The sequence below is a fragment of the Protopterus annectens genome, chromosome 16.part0, assembly GCF_019279795.1.
Source record: "Protopterus annectens isolate FY-2018-M chromosome 16.part0, PAN1.0, whole genome shotgun sequence".
Classification (NCBI taxonomy): Eukaryota; Metazoa; Chordata; order Ceratodontiformes; family Protopteridae; genus Protopterus; species Protopterus annectens.
In genome coordinates this window covers 272,878,795-272,906,224 of record NC_056750.1, presented here as the reverse complement: position 1 = coordinate 272,906,224, position 27,430 = coordinate 272,878,795, and the positions used below count along the sequence as shown (strand labels likewise).

The 27,430-nt window shown below is 38.8% G+C and overlaps 1 protein-coding gene across 1 annotated transcript in view; it reads left to right on the top strand.

The window, feature by feature from the left end:
* Positions 1-27,430, top strand: part of GARNL3 (GTPase activating Rap/RanGAP domain like 3) — a 3,522,664-nt gene that overhangs the window by 2,032,960 nt on the left and 1,462,274 nt on the right. Inside the window, exon 6 of the mRNA XM_044057887.1 lies at positions 14,297-14,415. Coding sequence (XP_043913822.1) covers positions 14,297-14,415 — 119 coding nt within the window. The remainder of the gene's footprint in view (positions 1-14,296; positions 14,416-27,430) is intronic.

The following is a 27,430-nucleotide window of genomic DNA, read 5'->3' as shown; positions in this document are numbered from 1 at the left end:
TGTTTTGCAGCTTTGTATTTATGTACGTAAATCTAAGAGCACTAATACCTCTTTTTTTATGAGTGACCTGAGAACACATTTAAGTAATTTGCTGAGAGTCACATAGAAGGTAGATAGAGACTAACGGGATCAAACCCAGGACTAAGCGGCATGAAGATCATCAACAGTTTGTAGAGAATGGGCAAACAAACTCTACATTAAAATATTAAAACTTGATTGGAGAATGAATATTTTCCAGCAGAATGTTAATGCAGATGTAATGCCTACTGAAAAACAAGTCCACCACTTCATGCACCATATGAAGGTGCTGTAAAGCTTGGGGAGTTAAGAAGCAAGTGGACACCATTTTTATACTCTTTTAAACAGCACTTTGCTGTATAGTGAAAATAAAATGAAAAGAAAATTGTCTGTATGTGTATGTCCGTGTTTGAGTCTGCGTGTGAATTTTTGTGCATGAGAGTGAGTGAAAATGATAGAGAGCTAGATAAGAATGCTGACTTCAACAGGCAGTCCATCAGCAGTAAAAGTTGTGAAAGTCTTAATAATAGACATTTCTGACTGTGTTTACCCTCAGTGAAAGTAACATCACAGACAGTGCAGGGCTGGAGTTGGGGTATGATACAAAGAGTTGCAATGCTTGCATATTGTGTGTGTGTGTGTGTGTGTGTTTCATTTACTTATTCACAAGCAGAAATCAGGAGGTTAAATAAATAAATAAAATTGTGGTTTTCTAGCAGACTTTTGAGTTTCAGACTTTATATCCTTCGGAAAATTCATACTAACCCAAAATCTGCTATTCTAGCAACTTTATTTTTAAAAGAACAATATTTAAAATTTGTCCCTATTTTTGGGGCTTTGTCCCCTCATCATTATTAGCTTTGTCCAGATTCCTTCCATTAGAAGGTTGATAGATATGGTTTCCATCACTGTATATGTCTGTATGTATGTAGGTTTATGGTTTTGAATGTGCGTGTGTTTTTCTATGTGAACGCAGATGAGCCTGCATGTTTGTGCATCTGAATGTGTGTGGGCGAGGGGGACATAAAATACTTACATATCATATTCCTAATGTAAAATACTTCCTCAAGCAAAAATAAGTATACTAAAGGAAGTTTGATTCATTAGGCAGAGGAACTATTTTACATCAAAATATATAAAAATATGTATGTATTAAAAAAAAAAAACAAATGCAGTCTAATTTTGAAGATAGCCTATTCACTATGAGCAATAATACCTTCCAGGGTGTGTGTTATTGTGGAAATAATTCCCACTCAGGGTTGGTAGAGGCCTACCACCTGCAGCATCAGACCTCAAAATGCCCCTGGATAGGCGTTATTTCCACAGTAACACACACCTTGTTTGGGTATTATTGCTTGTATAACCTTAATTGTCTGTTCTGAACTATCAGTCATTTCGGCCTGTGCAATATCTGAAAAATGATTGTTGGACCAGCCCATGTTTTCATTAAGTACTAAGTTTGTAGGTTCCTGTCATGTGTAGGTTGTACTACATGAGCTATGGTACTACAGAGTAGAGAGACAACTTGCTTGCAATGGTTGTGTTGTGTTTTGTTTTGTTCAGTATTACATCCATACACTCTGGATTTTTTGGAGTGCAAGGAAGTAGGGCTGGCTCATATATTATTTCTGATTTGAATATATTTGATTGGAACATATCAGCCCTGTGCTTTTCACAAGAACTAACAGGTCAGGTAGTTTACTGAGCTGCCTTTTAGCCATTTGAAGTGTCTATAGCTGCAGTGCCGAGTCCCCTGACATGTTGAGACTGAATGAAGAAAAATCCAGACTTCCATATATTAAGTCTGAGATTGCCATTCATTGGAATGTTCACTTTTTTTCTGAGGAATGGGATCTTGGAGTTGGCATATATAAGTCTGGGGAGTGTATAGAACTTGCCCCCCACATCGGGGAGTACAGGGCACTTCTCCCTTGTAAAAAAATAGGTTTAAAGGAGAAGATCGATGCTCATTATTCACTCTTCTGTATTTTCAGTCTTGTTTTTTGTTGTTATTTTGAAACTTGGCATTATGAGTCCCAACATTTCAATAGGGTGCCAAGCTGTGTTCTTCAGAAGACTGTGAGCCATGCTTTGATGACTGTCTAACAAAATATGGAAACAAAGAATGCTAAAACTGCAGATATTGAACATGAGTGGCATGGCCAAGATGGTGAGCAGTTAACATCAATGATCTTTTGCTCTAATTCTTTTTCAATAATTTTGACAGCATTTATTTATCAAAAAAAAATACTCCTTAATTTTTGATAAATATATGTGAATACTTATTTAATAAGTAAAACTAAGAAAAATCTTTTTTTTTTATATTTTTACATCATTTTTTCCTGTCAAATAATTATTAAGGATTTTATCTAAATATCTTAAATAAAATTAGCTACAATAAAATTAGTTATCCTAAAACTAGCTCACATGGTAGGTACTACAATGAAAAAAGAATGTTTGAAGAGATTATTACCGAAAGCTAGTACAGTTCTATGAGATACTTCCCTTTTTTGGAGAAGTAATACCAGAAATTGAAAATGATTGATTCATTAACTTATAGACTTGGACTTACGATGGTTACTGTGGATGTTTGCAGTTTCTTTACTGTTATTCCCAATGAATGTGGGATATTTGCACTTAGATACCTCATACTTACACAAGCTAAAGAAGCAACATCTGCCCTACTTATTTGTACTTTGCTGAAGTTCATTCTTGACTATAATGTTTGCTTATATGAGAATGATTACTATTGGTAGAAGTGGGCAGTTCCCATGGGCACCCCATGTGCCAATAGTTATTCTAACATTGTCTTGGCTCAGTGGGATATGAGGTATATATTCAATGAGATCAATCCATGGGTGAATGACATTGTATACTATGGTCATTTTGTGGATGACATATTCCTTATATGGAGAGGAAATTAGACCAACTTTCTTCTTTTGTAAATTATTTGGAGATGACTATCACCTTCTTGGAGTTTGATGTTCATATGTCAAGAAGTAAGTTTCCTTGAGTCAGAATCACTAGAAATGAAACAAGGTGTTTTAATATGGCAGTTTACAGCAAGGATTGTTGGAGAAATCACCTCACCTAATCATTTGCCCTGTAAGCATCCTGATGAATACAAAGAAGTCGTTAACAAGAAGAAAGCAGCAACAGCAAGTGGGACGTGTGACACTCAGCAGACTGGCAAGGTTCAGCAAACACTGAGCGACATGATTGGCAAGAAAAAAACATGGTCCATTCATAGTCCTGAGGCAAACAAAATACATTGTGCCATCACAAAAATGATTGCCATTGACATCCAGGCATACTCAATTGTTGATGGTAGAGGCTTTAATGAACTGATTGGTGTACTTGAGCCTAGATACGTGCTACCAAACCACAAATACTTCGCTGAAAAAAAACATACCAGAGATGTACAACACAGTGCGGGGCCATGTCCAGACTGCTATCAGAGAAGCATGATTTCTCTGTCTAACCACAGACACACAGCTGGCACAGACAACAACAGAATCTTTTATGAGCTTAACTGCACATTGGATTGATGACACATTTGCATGCAGATCTGCCGTCCTTCATTGTCAAAAATTTGATGGACAGCACACTGAGTCTCGACTAGCTGATGCTCTATTTCACATGATGAATTGCTGAAATATTAACAAAGAACACATCCACTTGGTCTTACATGATGGAGGTGCCAACATGGTCAAAGTGTTACATGATGCTGATTTGCCCAGTGTCAGTTGTTTTGCCCACACTCTGCAGCTGGCTCTGAATGATGCAATTTTGATATGGGCATCTGTTGCTGACTTGATAACACTGTCACAGTAGATTGTGGGACATTTTCAGCACTCTTCAAGCGCTACATCGCACCTTCATGCCATCCAAGAAGAACTCGGCGTAGCAAAACATCAGCTTCATCAGGACATAGTCACCAGGTGGAATTCAACATATCAGATATTGTATTGGTTGTTGGAGCAAAAGAGAACTGTGTCTGTATACATTGCTGAATGTGACAACAAATCCAGCAAGGTGTTGTCCCTGACGACAAGCCAGTGAGCTTTAGCAGCAGGAATTGTTGCAATCCTTCGGCTGTTTGAACAGCTAATGCATGAAATAAGCTGCAACAATTCCTGTTTTCCAGTGATCCAACCAGCTGTTTAGGCTGTCTTGTTGTATCTGCAGAAAGATGTAGCTGATAATGGAATCAAAAAGAGAGTCAGTGAACTGATAACATCCTTAACAAGGAGATTTTCCGACTTGTATGAAAATGGCATTTACACAGTTTCGGCCGGCATGGATCCACGCTTCAAGCTGCATTTCTTGACACCTGTGCAGCATGTAAAAGCCAAAACAGACATTGTCACTGCAATGTTACTGTGTCAGCCAACACTGTCTATGCCTGCAATTCAGCCTACAAATCGGCCATCTGAAGTTGTTTCTGAAGTGAATGAACAACCACCAACAAAAAAGACGAAGACAACAACAGAGGACTTTTGGTCATCTTGGGATCAGTTGCAACCTGTTTGGGCACTGAACAGCGATAATTCTTCTGTCTGCATAGAAACAGAACTGAACAACCTTCTGACAGAGCCCTGTGTTCCGAGAGACACTGGCCCATGGAATTGCTGGAAACTGAACATGTCCAGATTTTCAACATTGTCTCATACAGCTAAGAGCTACCTTTCTGCACCACCTACAAGTGTGCCAAGTGAACATCTTTTTAGTATGGCTGTTGATACCTTCAATGAAAGAAGAAACTGTCTTAATGCTGACAACATGGAACGATGGCTGTTTTTGAAAGCTAATGCAGCATTCCTGAGTTAAATGTACATTAGTAAAAAACTTTCACAGCAACTTGGTAACATCAGTAAAAAGCTTTGACAGCTATTTGGTCATGGCTCTGTTGTGTTTTTTTAGTTTATATTTCTTTTTTGGTTTTGTCTTTTGTGGTGAGTTAAATGTATGTACAATTTCTTACTTTTAGCCCTCATCATAGTGCACAGACAGCAGAAAACAGCACAGAACAGTTTGCAAAACTTGACTTGCTGTTTAACTATTTTGTTTTAGTGTTTAGTTTACCTCATGACTTGACTAACACAAATATTCATATTCGTATTCGGCCGAATAGTTGGTATCAAGTATTCGTACTCGGCCGAATACTGTTAACCCCCTGTTCGGTGCAGCTCTAGTTTTAATCTTAATAAAATGTTAGATGTCAAAAATGATAACATAATTTCTTGGTACCAATTCTTAAATGGAAATAGATCTTACTGAGCAGAATATCTTCTAGGAAGACAGAGTTTAGATTCAAACAATTGGTTGTTTTTGTAAATATGTAGGGAATTTGTAAATATTAAAATAAATATTTTACATGATTCGTATTATGGAGTCTTTTCCAAAGATCTTAGATTTTTTTTCATTAATATTAATAATAATTCAGTAAATAATAAATCATATTTATCTATGGTTTATAGAATTCTTAGATCCATTCCTGCGTTCTCTGATGTCTCGTTTTGTAATTATTCTATAAAAATTAGTAATGAAACCTTCTCAAATGAAAATAAAACCAATACTAAAATCTACATCTTCATTATACTGGAAAATGTTCATGTGGAAATATTTACATAGAGCTTTCATCACACCACATAAAGTTGTTGATGTCTTTCGGCTTTTCCCAGTTAGGGATCGCCACAGCGGAACTCCTGTCTGCTAATGATTGGCAGTAGATTTTGACGAACGCCGAGGTGCCAGCTCGACGTTCAACCTTCAACAAAGGCATGCCCATTTATGCATGTCTTTCGAACGCCCACCCATCCGCAGGGTGGACAGTAACGAATATTAAATGTTGCAGATGTGGTTTAGTCATAAAAGCTGATTGGGTACATATGATGTTAGATTTTAAGAAAATATTTCCTTTTTGGAATGAGATTAATAATTTTATTTTCAAGAATTATGGTCAGATAGATGTAGTATTTCTAAATATCTGCTTTTATTTAATGCTCCAGTTACTGCAACTATACCTAAAACTCAAGTGCCTCTTCATTGGTCTATTCTTGCTATAGCTAGAAATGTAATCACTAAAAATTAAACTACTCGTTCATTTATTGAATTTATTAATCTAACAAAGATTGTTTGTAAAAATGAACCATCAGCTATAAAAATGAGAACTGTAAACGTCATGCATTCTTATAAACCTTGGCTTCAACTTGGCGATCTTCTTGAAAAATATTGGCAGTTTAACAAACCTTCTTATATGGTGTTATGGTTGTATGTAAATAGCTATGTGGTTAACTTTTTCTTGTTAAAATTTTAGTAAAAACTTTTTACAAAAATATTGGACATGATAAATCTATTTTTTACAGAATTAAATTAAAGTTAATAAAAGTAAGCAAACATTTTTTTTGCAGGGGAGACAGGGCCTCCTGCATGCCCCCCTCATGATATAAACATTCATATTGTCATGACCCTGAAGCAATATGTTCCACTGCACAGTGGTTCTGTACAATTTACTGTACCTTAGAACACATGTAGAATGTAAATAATTGGTATTAACAGCATAGAATAACAATGTTAACATGCACTTACCTGCTTTCTGATATTTTTCACTCTGTATTAACATTTCCATTGTTCCTACATTGAGTGCTGTTAGGAAGCCTAATTTGATGCATGTATGCTGTGTAATGACACCATTATCATTTTGTTTATTTATAGGTTCATAGGTAGGTACTAGGCTATCTGCCCAAAGGCATTTATAAGCCTAGCCAGAATGTGTTGGCTTTCGCCACCCCCTTAGATTAGTTCCCTGTGCCTCTGTCCAGCAGAGCCACTGAAGTGATCCCCAAGGTAAACTTTCTGTTTCCCATCCACTCGTCAAGGTTTCTTTTGAAGAGTGTTAGCGAGAAGCTCTGCCTAATGTAGATTGGGATCTTGTTCCAAAGCATGGGAAGTCTCTGGGACAGGAATCTATCCCTCCAGCAAGTCCTATTTATTGTTGTGGTGAGGTTTAGATCCCTAGAGCGTGTGACTCGAGGGGATAAGGTTTTCTTTAGGTGGAGCATGTCCATCAATTCTGGGTTGGACATGGCCTTGTTTGTCAGGCAGAGATCACCTCTGAGTAGGCGGTATGCAACCGAGTACAACTGGAGTTTCTTCAGTCAAGCTGCATAGGGCATCTGTTTGAGGCCATTGATCCTCTTGGTGAGGTACTTCTGTGGTCTTTCCAGCTGTTGCAGGTGTCTTGTAAGGTACATCCCAAATGGGCCGTTGTACTCTAAGATGGGTCTGATGAGTGATGAGTAGAGGGGCCCAATGACCTCTTTTGATCTGGATGTGAACCCTTTTGTGATTAGGTGGGCCATGTAGAAGGATTTTCTAACCACTTTGGCAATGTGATTATCAAAGGTGTGATTACTATCTACTTGGGTCCCCAGATCCCTTATTACGTCTTCCGTATTTAGGGGACTACCACTTATGTGGTAGTTTGTGGGTACTTTGTTTTTTCCAAAGGGGATGACTATGCACTTTTTGGCATTTAGCTTGAGGCCATGATTTTGACACCAGGTGTCCGCCTCAGTGAGACCCTTTTGGAGGATGTCTGTGTCAGCCGGAAAGACAATTATAGCCCCTAGTTTGCAGTCGTCTGCGAATTTGGTCAGCCATAGTTCTCCTGTGCTTGCCTGTATCTCTGAGAAGTATATGCCAAACAGGAGAGGTCCTAGGAATGAGCCCTGGGGAATGCGACTTGTAACCGGTTTAGAGTCAGACCTAGCTCCCGCAACTCTCACCATGTGGGTTCTGTCCGTGAGCCAGTTGGCAACCCATCTTGTGATGTAGGGGTTTATGTTCAGGCTGATGAGCTTGTCTATAATACCAGAATGGGGAATGGTGTCGAAGGCCTTAGCGAGGTCTAGGTAGACTGTGTGTACCACCTTTCCCCTCATCTATAGCCTTGGTAATTGTCTAAAAGAAGTCCACCAGGTTTAGGAGGCATGATCTGCCCTTAACAAAGCCAAACTGGGTAGGGTCCAGTGTTTGGAGGTTCCCAATGTCTCTGTAAATAAGTTCCATGATGATGCGCTCCATAGCCTTGCAGACCAAGCTAGTCTGGCTTATAGGGCGATAGGTCCCAGGATCTGTTGTGGCTTCACCTTCACTTACCTGCTTTCTGATATTTTGCACTCTGTATTAACATTTCCATTGTACCTACATTAAGAATGCTGTTAGGAAGCCTAATTTGATGCATGTATGCTGTGTAATGACACCATTATCATTTTGTTTATTTACATAATGCATTTGTTTTTGAATCATCCCTTTTAAATAAAGATGTAGCCACTATTTTTTTGTTCCATTTTAAATACTCGAGTGACAGATACTTATGTATGGACATTTGGTTTTAAACATCGATCACATATTGTGCCCTGTTGTTATGAAGACTAGGCTGTTTGGGATGATATATTGCCAGGACAGGAACTTTTAAGATATTGTGATATCGGAGCCATAATTCTCAACCATTTTGCTTCAAAATTCTATACAGAACTGAAAATGGAGAGGGGGCAAAGGCTCAAAATCAGGGACACTTTTTAAATATTACACTAATTTACTTATGTTAATAGATAAGTTTTTTTTTTTTTGCATCAGCATGCATTTTCTGAGCAGTAAGAAACTTTTAATGTCTGGCATTATTGACTGACTGTAATCCTCACTGATTTTCCAGAAAATTAAACATTTTGATGGTCAGTGCAAAAATATGAGTCAAAATCAATGGCATTCTGTAAAATGCTGGACAGTTGAGTATGATCTGAGCTAAGATGAAATTGGCTAGCAATGCTATTGATTAAGAAGATGGGACAATGTACAAGTTTTGCTTGCAGTTTCATAATAGCATTAAGTAGGTAAATGTCTGGCATTTGATCCTGGAGGAGTTACTCACTGCTGAAATCTAGAAACACCTTGTGATGCATTTTAAGAAAAAGACAGCTCTTTATTGTTGGTGACAAATGAATATATCCCCATTGCAGTTTAACAAAAGGCATTTAGTATGCCAGTGAATGAAGACACAGAGAATGAGATTTGGGCTGTATAAGATGGCGTATCCCACAGTACAATAACTAGCACCATGCTTGGCTAGTTGAATTAATCCAGGCATGGTGAATTAGCCTCTCAGGTGTTCACCTTTTTAAATGAGTCCTTATTTACATTTTTCAAAAATAATGTTTAACAAGCAAAGCAGTAATAACCAGTAGTAACTTGAAAATGATGAAATTAATTAACAAAGGAAAGTTTTAGTGAAAGGATCTGTGTTGTTTTTAAGACAGTTGTACATAAGATTATAGTTTATGAATTGTACATTGCATCTGCAGTTAAATGCCCAAGCAGATGCAAAAACAATATGAATACACCAATAAATAGGGTTTAATAATCTACCTTTCTTGTAGTATTTTGTTTAATTTGGGAAGGGCAGATACATTTTTGTAACCCGGCTTCCAGATGGGTGTATTCCCTCTACTAAAGTCTCATCTGCTAGCCCTAAAGTTCAGTGTCTCTAACAAAACTTTGCTAGCGTTACATACTCAGCTTTCACTAATCATCACTTTAAAATAGTTAATCCGATGCTCAGTACCCTTTCTTTAGCAAGTAAAAAGCAGAAACTGCATCTAAATATAGGTAATCCTTGAACCGCATTCTTGCAGTAATTTGTTCCTTCATTTTTTTCTGAGTAATCATGTAGAGAGAATGTGTAAGCTGTTCAGCCTAAATCTTCATTTCTGGGGTATGGGCATGGTATTCATTATCCAGTTAATCAGCAAGCCACAAAAGACAGGAGGAGCCTGTACCAACGTAAAGATTCCATCCAGTACCAGAACCCTTGAATATTTCAGTGAAAATGGCAGTCTAAAGAAAAAGCCCTCAAAAATGCCAAATTTTCTTTACTTCTTCCCATAAGCAGTTAATCTCTGAAATTCTGTATATGCTTCCATTAACAAGGTATACCGTCTATGCATCCTTAAAAATACTAAAGAAGATCCAAATATAACCTGTGTAGCCATTCTGGCATATGAAAGGAGAAGGTATACAGGCATGTAGAAGAGGTGGTTTGCATTTATTTATTCTTCTCTTGCTAACCAGAGTAGAATGCTGACGTCTGTGGCCTACCTGAGGCCCTAGGCAGGGTAATGGCTCATTTTTTTAAAAACATCACTAACGCTTTATCTCTATTATCTTTTCCTAGTTTCAGAGTCCTACTATATTCTCTTTCATGCATTTGCAAGTAATTTCATTGTTTGCATTACCAGTTTGCTTCTAAGCTTAATTTTTCATCATATCTTCCACTTCTGAGGTGCGTGCTCTGTCATTGCAGGGGTGAATATATGTATATGGGTGTGTATGTATATATATATATATATATATATATATATATATATATATATATATATATGTCTCTACATTCAGTTGGTGAAAGTACGATCCACCGAACGGAGCAACCATGAATTCACTTGCCCAGAAACTGAAAATGCTGAAAGCTGAATTAGCGAAATGTACTGTGCTTTGAATATAGGGCATGCTGCTTTAAATGTAAGAATGAAGTGTTAGTAGCTGCACAAACGCACCAGTATGTACAGTGTTGGATTTGTGCAGAATTGCTCCCAGAGTCCTGGGTGAAATATATTTTACAGGTAAATCACAGCAAAGAGGTTAGACCTTAATTTTGGCAGATTATGTGTATTATTTAGAAGCTTGTTGGAGATCACAGTGCAGTGGGTCTAAGGGAATTTTCCATTTTCCCCACTGTACTGTGATCTCGGAGTTGGTATATATTAGTTGCAGGGATGTGGAAGGCCCAGCCCCCCACATGGGGGGCACAGAGGGCCTTGCCCCACTGCATAATGTAGTGTAGTGTATTTGGTGGTTTTTTTATTGTTTTGTAGATTGGAGTTCATTTAAAGTGGGTTTTGGTGATTGAGCTTTCAGTGTTGTCAGTTTCAGTGCAAGTGAGCTTTATTGTGGTTCCATTCAATGAATCTTACTTTCGTCAATTGAAAGTTGATCCATATATATATATATATATATATATATATATATATATATATATATATGTATATAGATACATATATATATATATATATATATATATATATATATATATATATATATATATATGTACACACATACATGTAAATGGTTTTATTGTGTAGGACTGAAATAATTTAATGTTTTATTAAAAAAACTGCCTAAAAAGTTCAAACATACGCAATACCAAAAATTAAAAATATCAAATGAAATGATGTCGAGAAAGAAAAACTATTTCCTCTCCTGATATTAACAATAACTCCCTCCCATAACACTTGCCTCAAATTCATCTGAATAGTAGCAGTGTTGCACAAAGATTTTTATTAAGGAAAGTAGGGTTAGGGTTAATGGCACCATTAGGGTTAGAGTTAGAACTCATTACTAAAGAGGGTGGGGGATCTGCCTCCCCTGCACCATCTTAGTAATGCATGCTAACCCTAACCTTACACCTTACCTTCATAAAAACCTTTCCATAATGCTGCCAGTACACAAGATATACTTGATACACAAACATTCACGAACAGACACAGGCAACACTATGTCTATCCCCTAACCTAACCTTAACTCTGACCCTAACCCTAAAATACACAAATTCACAAAACACATGTCCTTCACTCATCCCTGATCCTAACGTTAACTCACATAGACATGCACAATCTCACCCCTTCAAACCCACTTAACATTTCTCGATGTTATACACCATTGACATTTCCACCCCTTACCACTTCATACTGTCGACATTAAACCACACTCCTCTCCTGTGTTTTTCGAAGGAACAGCATTCAACAAAAACGCAGTTGACCCATATATATATTTTTTTCTAGATTAAGTGGCAGCAGAAAGTTGCTGATTATCTGAGATGTCCCACTGTTTACTGTGTAGCTGAATCACTATGATAATTATTCTAGTTCGTCTAAATAAAAACAACAACCATAGCTCCACCCTTGACTGGGTCCTCACCTCTAATCCCAATCTTTACCATAACCCCTCTACTTTACCTAACCCACTTAGTGATCACCATCCCATCTACATGCTTAGACGCTCACCTCAACTTCACAAACCCCAACTGTACAAATAGTGCTGTAAACTCTCTAACTTTGATCCTGATACTTCCAACATACTACTCTCTTCAGTAGACTGGTCCTTCCTCCACAGTCTTCCCCTGGATACTTCCAACATACTACTCTCTTCAATAGACTGGTCCTTTCTCCACAATCTTCCCCTGGAGAATGCTGTTCTTGCCTTTAACAACATTTTCCTAGATACACTCAACTCCTTAGCCCCTGTCAAAAAACTAAGGATTAAAACTTATGCCCCCTGGCACTACCATCTTACCAGAACCCCACAACCAAACTCTTAGGTGTTATAATAGATGACCATTTCATATTTGACCTTCACACTCAGCAGTGCATAACAAAGACCCATCAAAAGCTAGGTCTGCTTTATAGACATAATAATTACCTTACAAATGCCTCCAGACTCACCCTTGTACAAGCCTATCTACTCCCCACTGTTCTCTATGCAGCCCCTGTTCTTACACACCTCCATCAAATATCCTTACTAAACTCAAACTTACCTATAACAAAATAGCTTGATTTGCCTACAGTCTATTTTACTGCACCCACCATTGCATCACACCAAGAAATTTGCAATGGCTGGAATTTCACCAGCAAATCCAAATACCACAACTTCTCTTGGCTCATTCAATTCTTCAACAAGCTTCTTCCTGTCCTCCTGTCTCCACTGTCATCCAGCCCTATACTCCAAAATGCTCCATCTGCAGTTCATAGCAGAATGTTCTCCAAGTATACAGGCCTAATAAAAATATTGGAAAACTACTGTATAGCTATTCCATTGCAAATGCCTGGAATAGACTATGCCACAATGTCAGGTATATTACTGAAACAAACTCCAATAAAATAGCAATGAAAGAATACTTCCACAAATCATGGACTTGCCTCTGCCAGGACCCAGCATAAGCTCCCCCCATAGCTAATATCATACCAGACTTTTTTACAGATCCCTCCTGCTCCTCTGTTCTTCCTAATGTTTACTCCTCATACTCTTCTAGTGTTTCTCTACTACACTTTACCAGCATCAGCCTTATATAGCTTGGTACATTTTCACCTCATATATTCTTTACTAATTGCTATTTCTCTATATACCTCCTGCCCTCTCTTCAAGGTCACTTCCTAAATCTACTTATAACTGTTCTTACTTTGTTATTATCAGATATGTATCCAGGTTAGTCCCTGATGATAATATTCCCAATTTACTTGTATTTTTCTAATTTTTCTACAGAATGTATAAAAAACGTATTATTCATTGTTTAATTCATATTTTATCTCATCTTATTTCATTTTTTTTAGTTGACTTGTTACTTGTAACAAATGTCAGTGCTAGTAAATGTCTATACATTGCAATACTGGAGCTTTTCTCCTCTGGTCTCTGCTGAAAAAAAGTCTTTGCCCAGTCAAACCAACCCTGTTAACAAATGTCAAATAAATAAATTTAAAGGAAACATTGAGGTACACCTCCTCAAGCTTTGTATTGTGGGATGTACATAAACGTTTTGATAGGTGTAGCTAAGCTATGTAAAATGTTGGTTTCCATTCAGCAAGTAAAGCATGCAGTCTTTATCACAAGGAGTTTCTGTTTATATCACATTTCCTTATTATGCAATCTTTTTGTTTCTTAAAGTCATTCTTTTGCTAATGCATTTTACTCTTGATAATACAGAAGGCATATATTAAGTCATATCTGTATGCTGTATGCTTCATTTAGTTGTACACCTGTTTTCAGAATCCCATCCATTATGTTGAGTCATTCTTAATTGTAAATGTTAATAAAATTGTTATAACACCATAGAATTCACATTTTCAGCCTTTACGTAAAACTTGAGTAGAGGGGGAATTAAAAAACCTGAAGCAATAACAAAGGCAAGTCATTACTAAACTGCTTTTCAGAGTTTAAATTTATAATATACATTTTGTAAGAGAAAAATTGTATTAAGAACATTGAGTAGAGAGTTTGTTGGATTTCTCAATACATGACACTGTTCTTTAAGCAGTATTCAGATCTAAGGAGACCTGTCACTAGAAGGTTTGGCCACAAGGGCACTTTTAGGGTAATTGCTGCTCATTCTTCATTAATAGTACCTCTAGTAACATTTGATATTTATTTCCTTTCTTGTTTTGTTTTTCAGTTCATCAAAACTATGTTGGTACTGATATAGAGAAGAACCCTTTCTACCTGTCTGTAGTTTTATCTGACCAAAATAACCAGCGGGTCCCACAGTATCGTGCCGTACTCTGGCGAAAAACTGTGAGTAATAAGCCTCATTGCTGTGTTCCTTAATGATATGCCTACATAGGGCTTTTCTTGACCCTTGTCATTCAGTATTATCGTTGTGGTTCTGTTAAAAAATGTAGCATTACGTTATTTATTTATTTTATTTTACTGTAATGTTTGAAGTGTTTGCTTAAATTTAAGATGTGTAATTTCTGATTCCATCCACTGGATAGATGTAACTCAAAAAATGAGGGTATTTACTTAGGAATAATGCATATTGACTTATACACATTTAAAAAAAATGGAATCGTAGAGAATGACTTGTTGATATAGTTCTTTGATCCTAGACAGTTTGCACTGTAATCAGAGGTGGTTCAATACAAATGTTATAGCAAAAACACTGTGCTAAAAACGATTTAGCTGAACTACAAGAGATTCACACACTTCCTAGAAATGGAGTTAAATATTTTATATTTATTTATCTGATGATCTAATCAGTTGTCTGTTCTTGTAAAAACAAAATATTAAATAGTATATATACAGGACTATAAAGACTCACTAGCCACTTCAGCAATAAGGCTAATATTATGTTCGTATTCATAAGTATATAGTAGCCAGGGCCTTTATAAACCTAACTGTGCAAGCCAACCTTATTAATACCCATTTATTAACCCGTTAGGCTCAGTGGACCTATAGTAAGCAAATGAGAGCTGAGGGAATAAAACCCTGCACCACAGGAACTACAGCTCACAGGCCTAACTTTCTACACCAACTTTAAAAATATGGTCATCATTTGGTACATTCACAATATAAGGTTATTATATAAGGTTATGTTCACTAGTTATACCTAGCAGCTTTCTGCTCAAACTAACTTGACATTTTAAAAAAGGAGAACTAAAGCAAGCAGCACACTATTCATCGGTTGTATTACCCATGCCTACAACTATTGAATTTCAAATAGATATTGTCGATGATGAAAGTAACATCTATTTTTTATATGAAAATTACTACATATCCTACAAAATGTATTGTTAGCAGTACCGGATCAACAAATAGCACACATGCATTTGATGCTGGAGATCAAAAGATTGTGGGTTCTATTCCCACATCAGGTAACTGGATTCATTTTTCCAGTAGTGACAGTACTGTGCAACATAAGGGGGTGCTATATTTCAAAGTGAACTATCATTTAGATGAGACATTAAACCAAGACACCATTTGCCTCAACTGATGGTAGAGTAGGTGGATGTAAATATCCCATGGCACATATTGGAAAGGGTAGCGGAATTTCCCTGCTGTTTTGGCAAAATGTTCCTTACTCAGTGGGAATTGGGTCTTCCTCACAAAGAGGGGTCTATATTAAATCAGCGAACGCTTAAAAAAAAGAAAACGCTGATTTAGCGACCCCATGTAAGTGAAAGCTTACAATCCCGAACACTCAGAACAGCGATTTATTTCCCACAAAAATAAAAACTTAAAAACATTACATAAAGTGGAGGGCTTTGCCCCCCACACTCCCTCTACTTAAATATACCAAGTCTGAGATCGCACTACAGTGATGAAAATGGCAAAGTAATGGAGGCGGCCAAGTGATTTCTTTCCCAGGGAAAGAAATCGCTTATATGCCGTTTCGCTATTTTGCTGTTTCGTGCTTTCATGTTCAATCAAGACGCATTCAAAAGATTGCCTCTTTGATTATATAAATAGAAACCCACAAAGAGGCCACTGGCCAACCAGGACTGTTATGTTCAACAAAGTGTAAAAAAAAAAAAAAAAGGAATCCACATTTTTATTGGGAAAAATATATGTGCTTGGCAACACATGACATTGTTGTGTCAAACATCCTGGTCTTCTCAAATCACTTTTCTTAAATTCTATGGTGTGGCTATTACTGTTCTAGTTAGTTAAGGTGGATTAGAGTATTCAAAAAATAACAGAACCAGATTACTGGTGCAGAGCCAAGACTGTAACCTGTAGTATTAGTGACGTTGATTCTAGTAGCAGCTTGAATGCCAGTCTAGGGTGAAATGACTGAGTGGCAAGTGTTTTTAGGACATGGTGCCAGTTTCTTTACCATCTGGCATCTGATGCTCCATCTGGACAGAAACATTAAGCTCAGGGGTACATAGGTACTTACTAGGCTATTGATCTGTGAGGATCTTAAGTAGCCTTGTTTTACATTTCCATAGTAGTTTTTAGCCCCTATATTTTACATCTGAATAACCCAGAGATGGGCCCAACAAAGATATGTTGGGATATTTACATGTTTCCCCTATCCATGAAGGACAGTGGTGCTAAATCAATGGTTACCATTCCATCTGCATAAATTATGTTTGTAAAAATTAAACACTCACTTTGCTTTATGCGTAATGGAAACCAGTTCTGTAAAAGCAGTATTCTATGTGATATAAATCTATCCCTCCAAAATAGCCTATTTATTTTGTAAAAGAGATTAAGATCCCTTGAATGGGTGCTCACACCACCACTGGACTGTATAATATATCTGACAGAATGGAGAATGCTGAAACTCCGTATGTGAGGCAGATGTCACCTGTCAGCAGCCTCTAAGACACTGAGAAGAGGGACAAGGCTTTGAGACAATCTGCAAAGATTTTTATGATTTGAACTCTTCATTTTTATAGTGAGAACATGTTGTGGTCATTTCAATTGTAGCAGAGTTTCAGTGTAGAATGGAAAAATTACATCCTTAGATCTGGATGCAATATCTTCAGATATAAGCTGTGCAATGAGAAAGATAGGCAGTGTGAATGATTTTGCCCTCATCCATTGCTATGGTAACCTCCTCAAAGAAATCCACCAGTTTGTGTAATCATAATCTGCCCTTGACAAAACCAAATTGGGTTGGGTCCAGTGAGTGGAGGTTTACTGTAGCTCTGTTGGTCATCTTCATGATAATTCTTTCCATGGCTTTACATGTAAGACTAGTGAGACTTATGGGCCTGTAGTTTCCAGGGTCTGTAGGTGGCCCATCTTTGTGCAGTGGGATGACTGTTGCCTTTCTCCCTTCATGAGGCCTGAAGCCTGTTTGAGGTTACAGTAAAATAGTAATTCCAGAGGCCCTGATAGATCATGTTTCATGCTATTTAGAAGACATCCAGGGATATTGTCTGGGCCCACTGATGCAGTGTTCTTGGTCTTAGAAAGAGCATTAATGACCTGTTCCATAGTGATAGTAGGGGGGAGGTATATTTGATGATATTTCATGAGGGAAGGTTTAGGGGGAGAGAGGGATAAAGTTGGAGCTGAATTTATCAGCCAGGAGGTTTGCTATATCTTCTGACTCAGTATAAGTGGCTCCATTTACAATGTGCTCTGCAAACAGTTGTGTTTTGCCTTTGAGGTTGTGGACGTAGCTAAAGAATGCTTTGTGGTTGTCGTTGGCCTGGGAGGCCAAACCTACCTCAAATTTGGCTTTGGTAGACTATTTGTCCTCTGAGTTGTTTGTTTAGTTGGATGAGAATGCTTTTATCCTGCTGGGTGCTGCACCTCCTAATTTTGCCATGATTTTCTTTCTCCTGTTATACAGCCTATTGATTTTGTGATTCCACCAGGGTGGATTGTTTTTTGTTAGTTCTGTACTTCTTCCTGGTGGGTACAGCTGCCTCTATGCAGCTATTAACATGCTTGTACAGGGTTTCTGTGAACATTCCTGCATAGGCAGCAGTGTTCTCAGGGTTTATGGGGGCTTGAAATGTTGCCAGGTTCTCACTTAATAGCAGGAGGTTAGCCTTAGAAGAGTTCCTGAATATTCCAGGTTTAGCTGGGGTTACAGTTTTATTTTTACTTCAAAGGAGACCATTTTGTGGTCTGACCTTACCAGGGAAGGGATTACAGTATGGGGTGTGCAGCACTCACCCATATTAGTGAGGACCAGATCCGGTATGGTTGCATCCCTGGTTGATGTATAAACTATCTAGTCCAGGGGGGTTGTGTTTACAAAATCCAGGAATCTCTATGCATGTATGTTTGGTGTCGTATAGAATTCCCAGTTAATAGTGGGGTAATTAAAGTCACCCATGAATATTGTATTGAGTTGGATAGTTAGTGTTTCTAATAGGTTTAAATACATGGTATGGGTTTCCTGGGTCATAGAGGGGGACCTGTAGCTTGCAAGGAAGTGGTATTGGATTTTAGATATGGTGATTTGAACATGGAGCAGCTCAAGTGCATTGTCCTGTTTGACCAGACTTGAAGTATATTTATTTTTGATGTAAATTGTGACACCTACACCTTTAGTCTCTGACAGTGAAATAGCTGGCAGTTAATAATCCACAGTACTGGGCATTGTTTCTAAAGTTTCTAACAAAAGCTAAAGAAAATTCTGTGGTTCTCCTTTACCTGGGTGTCTATTTTTACCTCATATGTGGCATTGCTTTTATCACAGTTTAGAGTTTCCTATTAAGATTCGTAAAGTTAGGTTTAGCCACAGTGACAACTAACAAGTCTGGAGGTGAAGTTGCTTTTTAAGTCTATGGAGACACTGCTGCCTTTAGTGTCTTCATCCAGTGGATTGGACCTGAACATGTTATAAGCACTGAATCCCTGCACTGACGGAGTACTCTCAATGGTTTTGAACCACGTCTGTGTGATGATACATGTAGTAATGTTTTTCAGGCTAAGAAGTTCTTGTAGGGAGTGAAGAAATTTGTCTCCTAACACTGGACAGCAATACCTTTATGTTAGCCAGACTATTTTTTGTTTTGCTATGTTGGAAGCTTCAGAAGACTGACATTGCCTAAAATAAGGCACCGTGGAGTGGAAAGGGGTTTAACCAGTATATAAAAGCTTTAAGTGGATAGGTTCAGGCCAACCCTGGCAAAGCAGTTAGAACTGTCTGGCATCTCTTTCAAGCTGATATCTACTGTACTCCTTTTAAATGACACCATATGCTAAGCCAGTTGCTGAAGTCAGTAATCTTTTATTTGTATTGTAGATTCATTCTTGATGGTGGTAGAATGCTGTTTAAGACTAGGCTTACACCTGTCTTGGAGAAGTATTTCAAGAACTCCATCAAGTCTTTCTTCATGTAGTCCAGGGATGTATGTCTCAAGTCATTTACATGTATGTGCACTCTGGCTATGTCATATGTGCACCTGTATTGGAATGACTTGAGTACATACATGATGAGGCAAATCTTAGCACTTGATAAACAATTGACCATACTGACCATGACCCTCTATCTGCACAGCCTGGTCAGTGGTGCATCAGTGTGTCTCACTATGTGGTCGGCTATGACTAGAATATTGGATTGAGTGGAGGTTTGACTTATGGGCTTTTAAACTTAGCATGATTGTTAGATGTACAGTTCAATGTGGGTGCTGCCTTTCTTTTGTGTTTGTTAGGTTGTTCATGTTACTTTGTGGTTGACGTAAGTTTCTTGTGAGAGGGTTTGGTCTGAGCTGTATGTGGTTGATGCAGTATGATGTTGTGTGGTACTGAAAACTGCTATTTATTTACAGTGGCTTTGTGTGAGAGCTCCAGTAACAGCTCTCACAATGTCTGTCAGTTTAAGTAGCACGTGTTATCAGTATGCATGAGACAATTACTACATTGTCTTAAGTTACCCATGTCAACCCAGCTGGCCACAAAGATGCCTGGAAAGTGCAAATCTATGGTTCCTGATGCTTAGTAATGTGGGCTGAAGGGGGAGTAGTGCCCGTGAGGCTTCTAGTTGATCTGCTGGACTGCTTTCTATATAGAATGAACTGTATTTGCTCTAATATTGCTACACACTCAAGTGTGCTAGCTTGCACTGCACTTGAATTGTTGTCAGTGCTGTTTTAGCTGCTTTTCGGTAAAAAAACAAAAAGCAAAAAAAAATAAATTCTAAGCTTCTTTCCTGCCTTTCCTGTAACTAGTCTAGTCTATATACATATTTGCTGTATCCAGGACTGTTTGTAAGCTTCTGAGCCCCCCAAACCATTCTGTGTTGGAGGGAAGCCTTCTAGCTTATCAGTGGGAGTGGTAAGCACTAGGTAGCCTATCTACCACAAAAGGAGTGGTTTCTGGCCCAGAAATTGTAGTTATTGGCCATTTGGGCAATTTTTCCATCTCTCTCTCATTTTCTCAGGTTTAAAAGCCCATGTTTGAGCTTGTTACCCACTTTTCCTGCAACTAGTCTAGTCCAGATACAGATTTGCTGTATCCAAGACTGTTTGTAAGCTTCTGAGCCCCCCAAGCCTTTCTGTGTTGGAGGGAAGTCTTCTAGTTTATCAGTGGGAGTGGTAAGCACTAGGTAGCTTATCTACCACAAGAGGAGTGGTTTCTGGCCCAGAAATTGTAGTATATTGGCAGTTTGGACAGTTTGTTCAATCACTTTCAACTTTCTGATTTAAAAGCCCGCACTTGCACTTGTTTCCGCTGTTTCCTTTAACTAGTCTAGTCCAGATACAGATTTGCTATATCTAAGACTGTTTGTAAGCTTCTGAGCTCCCCAAGCCTTTCTGTGTTGGAGGGAATCCTTCTAGCTTATCAGTGGGAGTTTTGAGCACTACGTAGCCTATCTACCACAAGGGGAGTGGTTTCTGGCCCAGAAATTGTAGTTATTGGCTGTTTGGGCAGTTTTTTTTTTTATCTCTTTCAACTTTTCTGGTTTAATAGCCTGTGTTTGAGCTTGTTTCTCGCTTCTCCTGTAACTAGTCAAGCCCAGATACAGATTTGCTGTATCCAAGACTGTTTGTAAGCTTCTGAGCCCCCCCCCAAGCCTTTCTATGTTGGAAGGAAGCATTTTAGCTTATCTGTGGGAGTGGTAAGCACTAGGTAGCCTATCTACCACAAGAGCAGTGGTTTCTGGCTCAGAAATTGTAGGTTATTAGCCATTTGAGCAGTTTTTTCCATCTCTTTCAACTTTCTGGTTTAAAAGCCTGCATTTACACTTGTTTCCCTCCTTTCCTGTAACTAGTCTACTCCAGATACAGATTTGCTGTATTCAGGACTGTATGTAAGCTTTTGAGCCCCCCCCAAGCCTTTCTGTAGTGGAGGGAAGCCATCTAGTTTATCAGTGGGAGTGGTAAGCACCAGGTAGCCTATCTACCACAAGAAGAGTGCTTTCTGGCCCAGAAAGTGTAGTTTATTGGCTGTTTGGGCAGTTTTTCCATCTTTTTCAACTTTCTGGTTTAAATCCCCGCATTTGTGCTTGTTTCCCACCTTTCATGTAACTAGCCTAGTCCAGATACAGACTTGCTGTATCCAGGACTGTTTGTCAGCTTCTGAGTGGTGCCAAAGTCTGCTCTTCAATTTTCCCTTGGATCTGCTAGTTCTATCCTCTCCTACACTTTTACTAGCTTATTAGTCTAGCACTTTACCAGACTTCTTGTAGGAGTTATTGTAGCACACAAAAGTGCTACCAGCACTAAACGTTCTACAAGGAAACAGATCCAGTACTTATTATTAATGCCTACCCCACCAGGCATGTCTAAAGGTAAGTTCCCTGTGCTTTCTCCTATTAACCTGGTGTACTTGGGCATCCTGAGGCAATGTAGCAACTGCCTCAGGTACACCAGCAACCCTCTCCTCTTACCTCCCAACACTCAGACTTGCAAGAGATGCACTTATATATCCAAATTGGAAGCCACCCACTCTGCAGACAAGACCGGAATAGCTGGTCAAGAGGAGAAGGTCAACACTTGCATCACACCACATGGAACACATAGCCCTCCGGAACACACACCAACACTGCCTTCACATAAAAACACAAACCACACACCCACCTTTGCGGAGACTCTCAAAAAAAATCTACCCAAACAGCAGAGACCTCCTAGGCAGAAACGCACCCGACCACAACAGCACAACACTAATCATGAGACACATAACTCTCCTAAACAGTGTGCTACTCAACCAAAGCCCCTAAGGCAAAACAGCATGCCCAACACAGTAGTGGTAGGTGACTCGATAGTAAGACACACTGATGTCCCACTCACTAGGTTGAATAAGGAGAATGTAACATTCAGCTACCTGTCAGGTGCCAGGATCCACCACATAACACATGCATTCAGGTCCCTCAACAACAGGTACAGATATGACTCCATCATTGTACATGTGGGTGTGAATGACCCGAGACATACCTCCCTGGACTACATGAAAGGAGACATAGAGGAGCTCTCGGATTATGTAGCCCAGGGTTTGGTCCTGGGTCCTCTCCTGTTTGGTATCTACCAGTCCAGGCCAACACGAAGGGCCTGTGGCTGACAAAATTCACAGATGATTGCAAGTTGGGAGCTATTATTAACTCCCCAAGTGATGTTGACATCCTACAGAATGGCCTCACTGAGACCAACGACTGATGTCAGAACCATGGCCTTAAGCTCAATGCCAAAAAATGTCTCATCATCCCCTTTAGGAAAAACCCGGTTCCCATAAATTACCACATCGATGGTAGTCCACTGAACACAGAAGCCATTATAAGAGATCTGGGAACACAGGTTGACAGCAACCTCTCTTTTGATCACCACATTGCCACTGTGGTAGAAAGTCCTTCTATGTGGCACATCTCATTACTAAGGGCTTTGCATCCAGGAAGAAAGAGGTCATTGTTTCCCTCTACTCTTCCCTCATTAGGCCAGTCATCGAGTACAGTGCCCCATTTGGCATGTTCCTCACTAGAGGGTGGCCTAATGGTTAAGGTGTTTGCCTTACAAACACAAGGTGCAGGGTTCGAGTCTCCCAAGGGATAATTGGCTAGGCTTAAAATGGCTCACAAGGGCAGTTAGCCTAGTACTGATCTATGAACCTATGAACCTATAAGTAGACACCTGCAACAACTGGAGAGGCTGCAAACGTACCTCACAAAGAGGATCCTAGGCCTTAAACACTTGTCCTATATGAACAGACTCAAAAAACCTCCAACTATTCTCTGTGTCATATCACCTACTTAGAGACAATTTCTGCTTGAATTACAAAGCCATGTCTGACCCAGCTCTGTTAAAAATGTTACATCTAAAGAAATTACAATCCCTCTGCACCACACGCTCCAGAGACCTCAGCCTCATTACCACAGTCAACAGAACAAGCTGGAGGGACAGGTTCATAACCCAGAGACTGCCCATGCTGTGGAATAGACGTTCTCATACATGTCAAGCAGAGCACCTCGCTGACCCTTTTCAAGAGAAATCTTGATGAGTGGATAGGAAATAGAAAATTCACTCCTGGGATAACTCCAGTGGCTCTACTTGACAAAGGCACTGGGAACTAAGGTCGGGTGGCACAATGCCAGAGTAATCCTATAGCTAGAGTTGTAAAGGCCCCAGGGCCACTAGCCTAGTACACACCTATGAATCCATTTGGTAACTGGGCAAGCAACCCTGTTAACTGGACCAGAAGGTGCAGTATCATTCAGCTGTTATAAGATTTTGTGAAAAAAAAGGTTTTATTTAAGACATTACAATGGGACAATGCCTATTTCTTTTTTGTAAAGTTGCTTTGAAAGAAACTGTTATACAAAGCCATAAGACTAAGAAATTGCTTATATACAAAAAGCTTCAGACTTCTGTGGTAAATCCTGCAGAAGTTCCTCTGGTCATGAGAAAGAAGGGAATGTAACCTCCCCTCTCAGAAGTGTCATTTGCTAATAACAACTGTGTTTGCAGCTAATTTCTTATTTTTTTTCAAACCACCTTTATTTGAGTCAATGAAAAGATAGTCATAGCAAGATGCCAGATCTTAGTGAAAACACACACAGAACAAAAAAGCAGGTAGAGAATAGTAAAATGAGTTCTATACAGAAACAAGAGGTCAGGAGCAGTTAGTGATCTTCATTTCCATGCATTTGCTAAGTAAGTATAAGTCAGTATTCATGCCATTTAGTGATGCATACTTTACTAGAGGACCTAGACTTTAACTTATAAGTTAAACTGAAAAATATTGATTTCCAGTCATCAAGTAACCTGTTCTTATAAATAAACAACACTGAAAGAAAAGTGGTGACTATTGTTCTAGCCCAGAAATACTTTATGGTATTCAACCTAAAACCAGAAGTAACAATACCAACGACCAAAAAATAAAGCTGTCTTAATTGAGGACCTGATCCTGTGGGCCCACTCCATACTTTGGATGATGCAAAATCATCTTAAGCAAATCTACCTACCTAAATGTTCAAATTAAATGAAAATAAATTGTGTCTGTTTGTCCACAGTGCCAGCAATCACTTCTTGCCTTTATGCCTTGGTCAGCCAATTTTACAGGGTCCAGTGCAATAGATAATAAAGCTTTGCAGAGGTGTATTTTGCAAGCAGTGGACAAGGACCAGATGCTAACTGTGACACTGAGACCATTCATTAGGACTAATAGGACTGGTAATCACACCATTCCATTTCTGCAAGAGGTCATATAACATTGTTAATGGATCTGGCAAACTCATTTTATGTAAATCATTCAATCTGGGAGTCTTTGTGTTTTAGGGTGTGTCCACCTGGTAAAAGCATACAATTAAGGAGAATCTACTTCCTACCCCAGGGTGGCTTAACTCATGAAGCTGTACTTGCCCTCAGTTGGAAGAATTGCCCACATGATGCCTGTAGTCAAAGAAATTGGGCTTTGGTAACTTCCAAAGGAATAACTCTGCCAGTCTGAAAGTCCCATATATCACTGAAAAACTTAATGCCTGCCTTTAGCCAGCTCACCCATTTAACAGATGAACCACTCACTACAATTCTTGGGTTATTCAATAAGCATGTGAAAGGGGAAACATGTTTGATCTCCTGGCCTTGTATTAAAGTCCAGTGGCCCCACCACAGATCCATAGATTGAGATCTCACACTTTGTAGAATCTGAAAGCAGCTATTCACCCATCTGACTGTATCATGGGTCAAGGTTCAGTGTCTAACCAATAAAACATGCCACTTGAGTATAGCTCTAACATAAAACCAGCCTAGCACAGATATTCCATAGCCACTTGTTTTGCAAATACCAAATCTTCTTCACTTAGTGGGGAGTTATGTCCCGGCCCCACTTATACACTGGACTTTACCCTTCCATAAAAACATCTGAAATGAGTTTCTGCAACTGCATGATAAAGGGATAAAGATGGCTTAAAGAAGTTGACATAGGGTAAACAGTATTTTTGGTGTATTTAAAATTTAATTTGTTGAATTTTACTAGGAAAGGGTAGGTGCATCAGACATGATCTTACTTATATCTAAGATAAGATGAATACCAAAGTATTTGACCTGGGCAAGGAGTGCACATGACAAACCAATTACTTTGCTGCAGTGTATCTTCGTGTTTGGATGTAACAGAAAGAGGCCAGTTCTCCCTTTGTTGACCTTTATCCTGGTAAGAACGGCCAGTTTGCCCATAACCTGGAGGACTGTACACAACTGAAGATGAAGTTAACTGAGCCACAGAATGCAATCAAAAGTGTGCTGAGTTGTTAACTGTAACTGAGTCAGCTCATAATCAATTTTACAGGAACGCAATTTGCCTTTCAAGTATCTATTGACCCTACCATTGTTAATACAAACAGTAGCAGAGATAATAGCCAGCCCTGCCTAGTTCCCCGAGTGAGGTAGATCACATCAGAGGTTATATTCGTTCATCCATCCTCAACTCCTTTTCCCACTTTGCACATGGAGTCAGGGTGTGACTTCAGCAGTGACAATCATCTTGAGCTAAGGTTTATATTGCTTGGTGGCTAGCCCTGCCATAGAAATTCATTTATACCACTCACTTGCAGACACACTCTCACCTATGGCCAATTTAGAGTGTCCAATCCACCTGCTGCATGTCTTTGGAATGTGGGAGGAAACCAGAGCACTCAGAGGAAACCCATGTGACCATAGGGAGGAGACACAGACTCTGCACAAAAGGCACCCCAACCAGGAATGAACTGTAGCAACTCTTGCTGTGAGGCAACAATGCTAACCACTGCATTATGACAGCCACTGCACCATTGCAGCCACCACAGATAATTTTATAGGTGGTAAGAAGCTGCGTATATTTTAGCTGATGGAGTAGTTCAAACCGATTTAGGCTTTTCAGTACTATATAATGGTGGGTTCTGAAAGGGGTATTTGATGCAAATTTGTTATAACATTGTTCACGTTTTAATTGTTGTGATGCCTGAAGGTTAGTAAGGATGGGAGCATCATAAAGAAGTGTGGGGAGGAGATAAGTAGTGGCAAGTATAGCTTTAGTTGCGTCATTGAGAGTTTTTGGCTCTGTAAAGCATCCCTGGTCTTGATGAGTGTTTCTTATGCAATTTTGTATATGCAGGTCAAGTTTAAGATTATTATCCAATATCATCCCTAATAATGTGATATGATTATTAAAGATGAGTACTGGGTTTATGATGGCTAATAAGGACAGGTCCATCATGATGGACACTGCTCACTATGAAAGTAAAATGGCAGAACATTCGTCAGATGTTATTAGCTAAAATAAATTGAAAAATATGTTGTCTTTAGGAAATATGAGCAGGTAGACTGCTATTCAATGGACTTGGTTAATGACAGTAGGCTTTCTAAGCAGTTGACTTTAGATATCCTTGTTTACCCATTATTATTGGTATACTGAAGGTGCACAAATTGTTAAGTGATCCCCACCCTTTTCAACCAATGGTGACTTCCAGGGATTCTAAGACTCTGGCAACCTGTAACAAACACTACATATACTCCATGATGGAAGTACCACATATTCCTGAAGGGGACCTTTAATTGTGTCAGTTTAAAGACATTATTGTGAATGCTAATTCAGTCTTGGTAACCCTGGTTGTTATGTTCAGGTGTTAAGGGACTATATTGCTCCATTAGATTAAATCATTGATTTGGATGTTATTTGTACTTTATTAGATTTAATTTTAAAACGCAACTACTTTGCGTTTCTTTCTGAATAAGTATGCCAACAGTCAAAAGGCATTATCCATAGGGGCTTTGATGGTCCATACATATGCCGACTGAATCACAGCAGCATCAAAGGCTGAGTCATATTTTGTTTATATTCACAAAGTATCTTAGTTTATGTTAGATTTATTGATGACTTTTTTATTGTGGAATTCTATTATGTCTGATATTTATGTTAAACATCTTCGTAATCT